The sequence below is a fragment of the Plectropomus leopardus genome, chromosome 12 (genome assembly GCF_008729295.1).
Source record: "Plectropomus leopardus isolate mb chromosome 12, YSFRI_Pleo_2.0, whole genome shotgun sequence".
NCBI lineage: Eukaryota > Metazoa > Chordata > Actinopteri > Perciformes > Serranidae > Plectropomus > Plectropomus leopardus.
The window spans coordinates 30,670,807-30,683,275 of NC_056474.1; the positions used below are offsets into that span (position 1 = coordinate 30,670,807).

Below are 12,469 nucleotides of genomic sequence, written 5' to 3' on the forward strand. Positions count from 1 at the left end.
CACCATTATTGAAAAAAGATTCAAATGATACCCAGCCCTGGTGGAGAGTGTCGGGACATGCTGAGCCAAACAGAAGTTCTTTCAGAATGTTTTCGGAATGTTTCAGTATAACTCTGTTTGTTTAAAACTTGCTGATTTTCTAAAATTTCACATTGGACCAATGTGTTTTGACCGAGATCTTATTCGTCACTTCACAGCAAAACTGCTCGTTGGGCCTCATGCGATGTTTTCTTACCCTGAATTACTCTGACTTTTCTTCTCTTCAGTGTTCTTAGTAATATTCACCGAACGCAAACTAAATGCACTCCAAAACCTGCCATGTAATGTTGCCTGCTTCACTCAGTGTCACCCCTTTCCCACCAAATTAGCTCTGCTTCAGCATCCATTCAAGATTCCTTGAACCTTGGTGACATCTAGTGAGCCAGCCTGCGTTTCCAGCAGTTTTTGAGTGTAATCACGCATGTCCTCAACAGAGGGCGCTGCACAAAGCACATCGGAAGTAAACCATTGTAGAAAAAACGCAGATTATGTTAATAACGTGAATTTTTGACCTGTTAGTTTTTGTTTCTTGCTGGGATGCAAATTTATAGGTTTTGAACCAATTCATTTTGGCCACAGTGTTCTGAACAGCTCAAAATTCGGCGCAGGAACTGGAATGGAACCAGTTCTGTGTTGGTAGACAAAAACATGTAATTAAGTAGTTTCTCTGTTAAATGACCCAAACAGCCAGAATACTCTAAATACAGCTGCCAACGCACATTTCAAAAGAGCCACTCTGTCAACAAGTTCTTTTAAAGAGTAAAACATGCAGGTTTCCTCTTTGACACCTGAGCTCATTGATTGGCTTGATATTTTTCAAAAACACGGGAAGAAGGCAATGAGCAATTTAGGAAGAAATAATACAAAATAAATGACCTGAACTTAAAAATTTTAATATTTAAAAAAAAAAAAAAATCAATATATATTTATGATCATTTTAAATATAGTTCTCAAAAAATGTTTGCCTAACTTTTGTAAAAGTCATTTTCTAAATCTAACGTCTTGCATTTTCTGGGATGTTTCTTGCAGAGTTACTTCTTGCTTCTTGAAAGGAATCAAACCAATTTGCTTGGGGCTCAGAGGTTTAAATACTTGTGAAAAGTTTGAATGCAGCACAATAAAAGTGCCGTCAGTCCAGATGTCAGAGGGTTAAATCTCTTGTACCTGTCACTTTAAAAGCAATCTGTTGGTACGGGTGGTTGTTGCTTGAGGCGCAGTGCCTTCCTCTCCTCTGGATGATGGAGAAATCAGACGGTGTCTGATGGAGAGCATCAGGTCCAGGTATGGAGGAGGGGCAGTTCTGCAGTGAAGTGAAGTGATTTTGATCCCAGCTGAGCGGTCTTGGATGCAAAGTCCGAACCTTAGTGACGGACAGTTGTGCAGGTGATTCCAGAGGAAGCAGCACAGCTGGCAGCTCAGAGGACAGATCTAATGCATTGATAGGAAAACAGGGTTGTTGCTGGAGTTTGAGCCGAGCTCACGTCAAGTGTGCTTTGTTTCTACGGCAACAGTGTCCTCTCTTCAGGTCCAGGACGACCCGCTCGAAGGCTTTTTCTGAATGGAGAGTGTGAGGTTTGGTTTTTGGTGATCCCTGCCCTGTGAGGAGACTGTAGGCGGGTTTCCATTAACCCTCAAACTGAAGTTGTGAATATAAAATATGCCAAATGGAAACCAGTCAGTTTTGTTTTTTAGTTTTTACACTCGCATGAGGTTGTATTTCAAGAGATTCAAAAAAGCCATATTTAGCAAATCTGCAATGTAAACACTTTTTTGGCTTTTCTAGGTCACATGATGCTATGGCTATATGCTTCCCTCATGATGCAGCAGGAGCTACAGGAGCTGTTTTTGCATCACATAACTCTTTAAAAGTTGAGTGGATCATCTGGAAGTTTTGAATCCATAATTCCTCTGTGAAATCGTGACTATCAGCTCCCAGAAATCCCTCATACGTGGCCGCTCCCACATATAAGGGGCTCACCTTTCCATTATGGCTCTACGTGACCTTGGATTGGAATTAATGAAGTTAGTGTGGTGGCTGCAATAGAAATAAAGCTGTTGATGTTTTGAACATCCATCACCATGCTTCTTGGAGGAATGGAGAAGTTGCATAAAATCACTCAGTGGAAACACAGTCATCTCGCAATTGTGTTTTCAAAACATTTCGCAAATATCACTGAAGTTTCATGCAAATCTGTGATGGAAACCCGCCTAGTGTGTCCTCAGACTGCCAGCTGGCCACCAGTTCTGTTGTAAACACACCAGTCACTGAACCTCAGGGCCTGGAGCATGGAGAGTCCACTAATACGATTTATTTTGGACATTCAGCCCTGCTATTAATTCGTCTTTTTTTGATTTGGCAAAGATTGTCAGTTATCCAGCTCATGGTAATTCTAATATAGCAGGCGACACACACTGGGTGGGAGAGAAAGCGTGCAACACCAACCAGTGTGTTAGGACTGAAGAAGCCTGTTGGATGTGAGGTGCAACATCTTGAAGAAACTCAGGCAGGTCCAGTTGCCTGAGATATAGCACCTAAAGTTGGTTCATGCTCGCTGGCCCAAAGCGTTCTCTGTGTGGAACATAGAATACGTAGTGAAAAACAAACCTGGATCAAAATTCTCAGACGTCCATATAGTTTAACCCTTTGAAACCTGAGCCAATTGTTTTTACTTCCTTCATTGCCCCAAAAATAGTAAGAAATTATTAAAAAGTTACAAGAAAATTACCTTAAAAAAAAAGCAAAGGAAAAAATAGAAAAGTATTAAACAAACCAGAAAAAGCCCCCCCCAAAAGTGCTGACAATAAAAAAAGTTTAATATTTTTTCTGTAACCTACATTTTAATATATACTTTTACTAATTATGTTGAATTTAAATGTATGCAATTCAAAAGTTCAAAGACAAATTTTCTGATAATTTGTTGTCTGTTTTTTAAACAGATTTTATGAAATTTGGGGGACATTTTAAGTTGATCATTGCCTTTTTCTCCATGTTTTTGAAAGAAATCAAACCAATTTGCTCGGTTTTCACAGGATTAAATAGCTTGTGAAAGGCATCTGACTGCAGCCTGAGAAAACTGATGTCCATCCAGGCTTCAAAGAGTTAATCAAAACTCAAACGAGAATAAAAATGGAGCCAAAAAACAAAACGCGACAGATGTTTCGTGGTTAGTCTCCGTGCACCACAGCCAGGACTGAAACCCCAGAGAGCATTTTGGTCCATGTTCTGACCACACTCTGGTGTGACCCAGAGCTATTGATTATACAATACATTATATATTGATGAATATATTGATTAGGAGCATTGTATAATCGTGACTGTGCTGTGGGTGTTGTCTTGTATGTACAGTAGCAGCGTGATGCTACAGAGGTGCCTGGTTCACCAAACCCCTGTTACAGTTTTTCAGTAAAAACAGCGAAAGCTCACAAAGGACTTTGTGATTGGGAGTCTTTTTTGTTTGTTTGTTTGTTTGTTTGTTTATGTGTCGGTTTACTACGTTCAGGAACTTCAACATTCACATGCAAAATCTCTTGAAAGTGTAAATTCAGTATTTGCCAAACTGGACCCTGTTTTCCTGTGTTTTTGAGTCTGGTGACACTTTTTAAAATTGGTCCAGTGTTGACGACTTGGGGGGCGTATTCGTACGTCCACTACAAGTGCAGTTTTGACAGGCTTAGATTATTATTCTCAAACCTGGCACACACTGAAAGATTATTAAAATCTTAACTGATTCAGAAAGCACGTGTATAATAACGACAGACTGAACAGTTTTGTTCTCATAGTATGTGGTGTGCAGCGAGATGACCACAGCACAGCACACACTAACAGATTCAAAACTCAAAATCTCACATCCTCCATCTTTTCTCGTCAGTTGGATTGTGGAATGTTTTACAGGACACAAATACTCTGATGTTGCCACAAATCAACAAGTTGGTGCTCCGTTTCTGAGGTTTTCTACAAGACCCGTTGCCATGTGAACGGCTCCTCAGAGACACATCTGAAATCCTGGATAAATAAGACCCAAACTTAACCTGTCATGTCCAGATACCATTACAGATAAAAGTGAAATACTTACTGTTTTAATATGGATCAACTGTTGTAACATAACAATGACCCAAAGGCTTTGCCCCCCATGCTTTAGTTTATATTAGTGCCCCCCGATGGCAAACACTATCACTGCATGTGTCTGTAGACTGCACAGTGATGCCATTCAAATGAAATACACACCCAAAAACCGTTACTTACCCTTACATATCTGTACATGAACCCAAACCAAACCCGGCTGTTCCTGAGTATCATCCACATGTAAATACTGACATGGTGTATCACGTGGACAGCAGACAGTGAATGAGTGCAGAGGCTGAGGGAGCAGCTGGTGACCAGCAGGGGGCGCTGTTACAGCACTTTCTGCATGTTGATTCACAGCAAGAGTTCAGATGTGTCTGAATATTACACTTTCTGAATATGCTCATTATATTATATTGCGTTATTATGAATGAAAGCTCATTGCACCAGCACTGCAACTGCAAGAACTATAACTTTATTTACTATATTTATAGTTCCTATAACTTAACATATATATTTATGTTTTGGAAAAGAAATATGTTAAAATATGTAAATACTTTGTTTTTTCCCGAGCACTTTGCAAGTCATTTTTTTACGTCTTTTTTCCCTTGTTAGATAATTTTCTTGTAACTTTTTAAATTCATTTTTGGCTCATTTTTAGGCCATGGCTTCAGTTGTTCACTGCCTTCTCACCTCGTTTTTGGAATAAATCGAGCCAATTTTTACAGGTTTACAAGCTTTAAGCATTAATTCAACAGTAATAATAATGAAATTAGAATACAGATATTTAATAGTAAAACACCAATTTAGAACATTAACTGCTGCAACTATTGTGATCATTTTGTTCTTTATGTGTTTTCAAGAAAGTGTCTTTCTTGAAAACACCCCACCCCCACACACACACAGAGAGAGAGAGAGAGAGAGAGAGAGAGAGAGAGAGCCGGCCCCTCTCCACAGTCCCTCTCTTCCACTGTGTCCGGGGCAGACAGCCGACCAGGGTGCGACATGAGCGGGCCTGAGCTCGATGAGCTCTCGGAGGACTCGGAGCAGCTCGGGCCGACTGTGGCCGTCCTGAGGCGGAGAGCGCTGCAGGCCGACGAGCTGTCCGCCGTCAGGAGCTTCTCCGACGGCTTTCTCCTCAAATTTCTGCGGGCCAGAGACGGCGACGTGGAGCTCTCTCTCAGGGTACACACACACACACACACACACACAAATCCGATCCGATCCGATCAGTAGGCAGAGAGAGGACTCGGGGTACAGCGGGGTACAGAAGGGTGCGCAGGGCACAGTGAGTGTGAGAAATGCAGCTTTACTTTGACTTTCTGGAAGTCTGTGGAACTGTTTATCGATGATCGCTGCAGAGTCTGTGGAGCTGAAAACTTAATGTACAAAGTGTTTTTAGCGGACTAACTGTAGGTGTGTTTTACCACTTTAACACCGCCGTGCGAAAGTGTGCAAGCATTCAGAGTTTGTTGATTTTATTGTTTGGATTTTTAACATTGATTTCAGGTTTAGTGTATAGTGTTCAGCAGGCTGTGTCTGTGATTACACATTTACACTAATGGACTGCAGGCCACTGATAGAGATAAGGGGCTGTACGCTATTTATTTATTTATTTATTATTTAAGTGGGTGGCTTGGGTGTGATTTTTTTGTTGTTGTTTCGTTTTGTTTATCAACTCCTTAAACATCTGGATCCACATCAGATTTCTTGTGCTGCGTTCCGAAACATTTTACACATGAAAAAACTGCTTTGATTTCTTTTGAAAACACTGGAAAAAAAAAAAACATAATGAGCTACTTAGGAAAAAATATCCAGCACACTGCAAAAAATAAAAAATAAAAATAGATGGGATCAAAAAGAGGAAAAATGACCAGAAAGCTATATTTAATTTTCCTTTAATTATATGTTTAATATTGTGTTTCAGAGCAAAAACAAGAATGACATTTTTAAATATTGGTTTTCAGGGCCGATACCAGTTATTAGTAATTAATGAGGCCGATAACAAATATTTGGAACCGATGCGCAAAAATTAAAATATTTAGAATTTGTAATTTAACAAACTCCAACATAAACTTTGTTTAAATGCCTTTAGCAAATGTTTAATCAAAACTGAAATGTTTAACATCATATACTGCAAGTTCCCAGCATCGGTTGTTTATAATTGAAATAAAAAATGAAGAAGTGAATTCACCTCCCTGAGGTTGTACAGAGTGAATGTTTCTCCCATGCTGACACTTTTTTGCACTTTTTAATTAATTAATTTTATCGGGAAGATCATTCAAATAAAATGCTGACACAGATAATATGTAAAACGCCAAATATATAAATATCGGATGATCATTTGTTGACCCCTTTGTAGGGGGGTGGGGTATTATTTTTAGATATTTTTCTTTTCACTTTTTACTAGTTTCTTGCTAAATTTTGGGCCATTTCTTGTAAAGTTGTATGTTTTTTAAAGAGGATTATGGCAATTTTGCTCAAGTTTGAAAGGGTTAATCCTCTGTTGTTGTTTACAAAGACTTTATCATACTTCAGAGAGCGTTGTTGTCGCCTTATTATTACTACTGTTATTTTTAGGACTGATTGTAAAATCACAGTAGTCTTTTATTTGAAATCTGTCAGTGCGGGTTGCACACAGTTTTTGGCTCAACAGGAAAGCTTAGTTGCTTATTTTCATCTGAAAGCAGCTGGAGATGATCCAGCCGGGCTTAAGATCAGCAGTCTGAACTGTGACTTGAATTACTGATATGTGACTGATTTTGAACACACAAACACCTCTCTAAATTTGCTTTTACAACCTCTCAGCCCGCGCTCGTGTTCTTATTTCCTGTTGGACCTGCATCAGCAGGAGTGTTTACCGTTCACAGAGATAACTGAGAGATTGACCCTTTGAAACCTGGAATCAACATCAGTTTCCTTGTGCTGCATCCAGGTGCCTTTCACAAGCTTTTTAACCCTTTAAACACCCAAGCAGATCTATTTTAAAGCATAGGGGGAAAAGGCAATAATCTTACATTTAAAATTATATTACAGAAAGGAACACACACACACACACACACACACACACACATATATATATATATATATACATATATATATATATAATTGTTTTTCAGCACTTTAGATATTTTATTTTGCTTGTTTTCAGGTCATTTTCTTGGAACCTTTTTCTAAAATAATTTTTTGCTGATTTTTGGGGCCATGTCTTCTTAATTTGCACGTTGCCCTCTCCACATATTTTTGAAACAAATTGGGGAGGATTATTAGATAACTCTAAAAAAAAAAAATACATTATCCATAAAACTGTATTTATAAGTATAATAATTTTATATTTAAAATGATTATTTAGGCCACTTTCTTCTATTTTTAACCGATTTTTGGAAAAAAAACTTTTTCACTAACTTGCTTGTCAAGTTGCTCATTGCCTTCTCCCCATATTTTTGGAAAAAAATAAAATGAGAATCTTATGACTTCCCTCTCATTTCTCTGCTGTCCCTGCATGCTGTGTTCTGGGCAGCTCTTACTGAACTACCAGCGGTGGCGGAGGGACAGTCCTGACATCAGCACCTGTCTGTCTCCCTCCTCGGTGCTCGGTCTCCTCAACACAACGTACCACGCCGTCCTCCCACAGCGGGACCACACTGGTAGCAGGGTGCTCATCTACAGGATCGGTCAGTACAGGAACAGCTTCTTCTTCTTTATCTTTGAGGTTTAACCCTTTGAAATCTGGATCAATATCAGTTTTTCTTGTACTGCGTTCAAATGCATTTTGCAAATATTTAAACATTTAGCAACTTGGTTTGATTTCTCAAAAAACTTGTGGAAAAATGGCATTAGCCACTTGGCACAAAATGTCCCGCAAACTGCAGAAGATTAGTAAAAGTTTACAAGAAAATGACTGAAAATTACCATAATACTTAGCTTAAAAAAGAGAGAGAGAGAGAGAGGAACATCGGAACATTTTTAAATGATGAAAGAGGAAAAATACCAAGAAAATTTGTCATTATTTTTATTATTATTAATAATAATAATAACTACCTTGTAATGAACTTGTCACTACAACAGTGGCCTGTCAGTCAGGACAGATGCGTAGCAGTGGCTATAGTACCTAGCTTTTGTCCAAATGTGGTCACTTATGGCTCCAAAAAAAACAAGATGTGACGGCAAAAATACCAAATTTGGAAACAAACCAATGGTTACATGGTTGCTTCCATTCTTCCATACAGTCAGTTTAAGGGAACCGTATATGTGTGTTTTGCAACCCACAAACTCTAGCAACAATAGAAAGCTGTTTTCAGTAAAAGAGAAAATATCTCTGATAACACAACCTGTTTGGCACCAAATGGTCGACAGACAAATATAGTTAGTAGATAAAGAGGCAGATGTTTTTCCCAGAGTTGGTGGAGACCAAAAACAGAGATTAAAGAAAGATACATTTGGACATTCATCAGGTGGGCACAATCACCACCCCAAATCTATGGTAGTGTTGCTCTGTGTATTGTCTTGATGTGAAAATCATCAATTTCAAGATGGACAAAGAGAAGGATACTGGACTGTGTCCATCACGTGGACCATTTGCTTGAGTGAAATTTGCTTGCTCAGTGCATTTGGAAAAACAGTTCTCCATCTTGGTTCACTTCAGTTGTGGCCAACTACACATGTACATTAGAGTTTTGGTCCATAGACTTTACATTGGGATGATGACAAAATTTGAATTTAAAATCTCACTTATGCAGCTCAAGGACGATAGTAGTCCAGTGAGACGTCTTGTCTTCTCTGCAGGAGAGTGGAACCCCAAAGACTGGTCAGCCTTCCAGGTGTTCAGGGTCAGCCTGATGACATCAGAGATCATCTCCACGGAGACAAAGACGCAGAGGCGGGGTCTGAAGGTCATTTTTGACCTGCAGGGGTGGAGTTTAGGCCACGCCCTGCAGATTAACCCCTCCCTCGCCAGAAAGATATCCTCTGTACTTTCGGTAAGATCGTGCCACAATACAACTTCTACTAGGTGCTACAAAGCTGGACACTTCAGTTGGTGATAGGCTTCATATGGATCCCAATCCACAATAATATGTTATTTGTATGCAGACGACACCCAACACTTTAAACAGGTTCTATGAAAAAAAGGAGAACTTGAGGTCTCTGCTAACCACATTCTGACAGCATGTGAAAACAGACAGGACATTAGGAAGTTAGAACAGTAACTTTCCCGTTTAAACAACACACCATTAAAGACCCACTCAGACATCTTTCTTTAAGACATAGCTGTACGCTAATTCGTTGCACAGTGGCTTGACTAGTATATGTAGCTTTTTAGATTTGCCTAAATAGTCTATTAAACAGTAAGAAAGACATGTCTAATGAAAAGTTCATTTTAGCCTCAACTACCCAAAAGCAGGTAAAGGATCTGCCCCACAGACCAAATTTTTTAGTTGACAAACTTTTGAGGAGAGGTCTCAAGGCTTTTTTTTTACATATTCTCCAACATAAACATTCAGAGCTATTACTATCATTATTTCTCTTGTAATTCTGTAATGGTAGGGCATTTTTGGATATCTGCTTGCACCGTCTACACAGTTAACTTTTTCTTTTTTACATTTTACAGAGTGCCTTGTACAGAATAGATTGATCCAAACATTTCTGGCTTTATTTTTCGATATTTATTTTTTGACACTATCATGCATTTTTTTGCAACCTTTGCGCCACAGCAAAGCTCTGGTGTGTTCACACACAGAAAAGGAAGCAAATTTTTGGCCTCATGTTATTGCGCTAGTACAGCTGGAGTGTTTTCTTTTTAAGCATTTCAGAACCAACAATAATTATCCCTTAACAACAGTGCTCATGGTTCTGCTAGCCAACTATACAATGCATCTAACAGCTATCATGTTCAGTAGTAAAGTACAGCCAATAATTGGAATCAAGTGATGTAAACATGATAAACTTTGTTTTTCATTAAAATGCTCATGTGTCCCTTTCTGTCATTCTGTATTCCCTCACTAAATTCATAGATTTTGCAGGTCTGTAACACAGCAAAGGAGGAGCTCTCCATGAGTTCGTTTTTTCCTCAGCAGCAGTTTGTGATTTGCAGGGTGGATAATTGATCTGTCGATTCACTCAGAGCTAATCTGATCAGATCAGTGGATGAGAGCAGCTGTTTGTGAGTGAATGAAAACTTTTAGACCCAGCAGAATGTATGGTCAAGTTTCACTTTCAATGCACCTTGAGGTCTGCTGTCCCATCTGTGCCCAGGGTACACGCTGCACTCTGGGTTTGAGGTGCAATGTATAACGGAATGGTATATATATATTTCAAAAGTACTCCTAATGAATGTTCCAGCTCCAAAAATAGGAAATCTATTTGTGATGGCAGATGTTTTAATTGTTGCCACTAATAAACGAATGTTTGGGAAACCCTGTGCATCTTATTATAATTTGTATGTAATCACGCCGTGCGAAAGACTTGCTTTGTGTTATGAACAAACCACAAGACTCATGTTGTAAAGGATTTGATTTTACTATTATTAGCGCTTGTTCTATAAACCTGAATGGCTCATCAAGTAGTGAGCTTGGTCTTTTAGTTTTTACAGCCGTCCTTGTATGTGTGTTTGCATGTTCAGGACTCTTTCCCACTGAAAGTTCGAGGAATCCATCTGGTTAACGAACCAATGCTCTTTCGGCCAGTCTTCACCATGATTCGTCCCTTTCTGCCAGAGAAGATCAAACAGAGGGTGAGCAGCTTGTTAGTCATTGTGATAGCACTACGCTGCAAAGACGCTCCTCTCTGTTCTGAGACTCTCTTTTAAACAGACTGGAAATACTTTAATGAGTCTTTAAACTCCAGTTCACTCTCTCCACGCTGCAGATCCATATGCACGGCGCTGATTTCCAAGACACTTTGAGCGACTACTTCTCCTCGCATGTCCTGCCTCCAGAATATGGAGGGGAGGGGCCTGGGATAGAGGAGGCGTGCCAGGACTGGACCAATCAGCTGCTTCAGTCAGAGCAGTTCCTGCAGCAGATTGCCTCCCATCCAACAGGTGACATCGCCATTACTTCCGAGGACTCCTTGATCTCAGAGGAGGTGCAGACTGAGCAGCTCTCAGAGGGTTGATGTTTGGAAGCTGGATCATACATACACTCTTTTACTTTGGACACACACGCACACACACACACACACACACACACACACACACACACACACACACACACACACACACACACACACACACACACACACACTGGCAGCCACTTTTGGAGCCTTAATTCTAGAATACAAAGCTTGAATATTTTTTGTGGCATAGAGAGCCGTCGTTGCGTTAAAACCTTTTAGCACTGGTCCATCTGGGTGACTGTGTTAGCTGTCTTCTTGTTACATTTTTCACTAAAATCTGAACAAAGGGACGAGTTGCATCTCAATTTAAAATATCTCTTTCAGACATGAAGAAGCTCCTGGCAATCTCACGTCCATGTTCGAAGTGCTGAGTGTGTGTCAGAACAGAGTTAGTCTAGCTCAAGAACTCAAGGCTTAAAAACGGCAGTTCACAAACCATTGGGTGACATCACCGTAGCTACACCCGATACTGGTCCCGCTTCTTTGCTCTCCAGACACATTTGTTTGCCTTCTACTCAAACCTGATTGTTCAGTATTACACTGACAACAGATGGAAAACAGAATGACTCCGATGCCAAAATTTGATTCCGATTCTGTATTGATATGCAGCTGATCTGTTTAGAGAGATTAACCACGTCCTGATCACAGCTCTGCACTTAAAACACAAACATGGAAGTGGTGTCAATCTGCTTATTATCTCCTTATTTTACTCCAAAAAAGGAAGCTAATAATCATTTAGTTTCCTCAATGCTGAAGTTTTTATATGTTTTTAATACATTTTTAATTCTTGTTTTTTACGTGTTGCTAGTATCTGATAGCTGCTCAGTGTTGATAGTTTGATTAACTGAGCCAACTCTTCAGCTGTGTTATGAAATAGAGACTGGATCAACAGTTTACTATGTCAACAAGCCTACCTTATCAGATCTTTTACAGAAATGTCACTGAATGTTACTGTACGCACATGCACATTTTCAGGGATCGCGCTACTTCAGTTGTTCCATAGTTAAACATTAATAACCAACAGGCGAGTCTCTAGTGGAGCTCAGGGATGGATTGCTATGAGGAGTTATGAGCAACAGCTGCAGGACACCAGCCCACAACCAGAGGACCAAGACGCAAGACGCAAACTTTCTGTACAATCCTGTGAACCCAATTTAAGTGCCACTGTAAGAATGTAATTCTTTGCAAAAATTCCTGGAGGTCAAAGAGTTTCCATAACATGGACACCATGGACAGTTTCTCTGCAGCTGAGTG

At 39.7% G+C, this 12,469-nt stretch overlaps 1 protein-coding gene across 1 annotated transcript; it reads left to right on the forward strand.

Annotated features, from left to right (window-relative positions):
* The first annotated feature begins 5,078 nt into the window (after positions 1 to 5,078).
* On the forward strand, positions 5,079 to 11,248 carry LOC121951751 (alpha-tocopherol transfer protein-like). The gene is made up of 5 exons (XM_042498205.1): positions 5,079 to 5,287; positions 7,623 to 7,776; positions 8,888 to 9,081; positions 10,722 to 10,832; positions 10,967 to 11,248. The coding sequence occupies exons 1-5, from the start codon at positions 5,108 to 5,110 to the stop codon at positions 11,213 to 11,215; spliced, it is 888 nt and encodes a 295-aa protein (XP_042354139.1). The 5' UTR covers positions 5,079 to 5,107; the 3' UTR covers positions 11,216 to 11,248.
* The last annotated feature ends 1,221 nt before the right edge of the window (positions 11,249 to 12,469 follow it).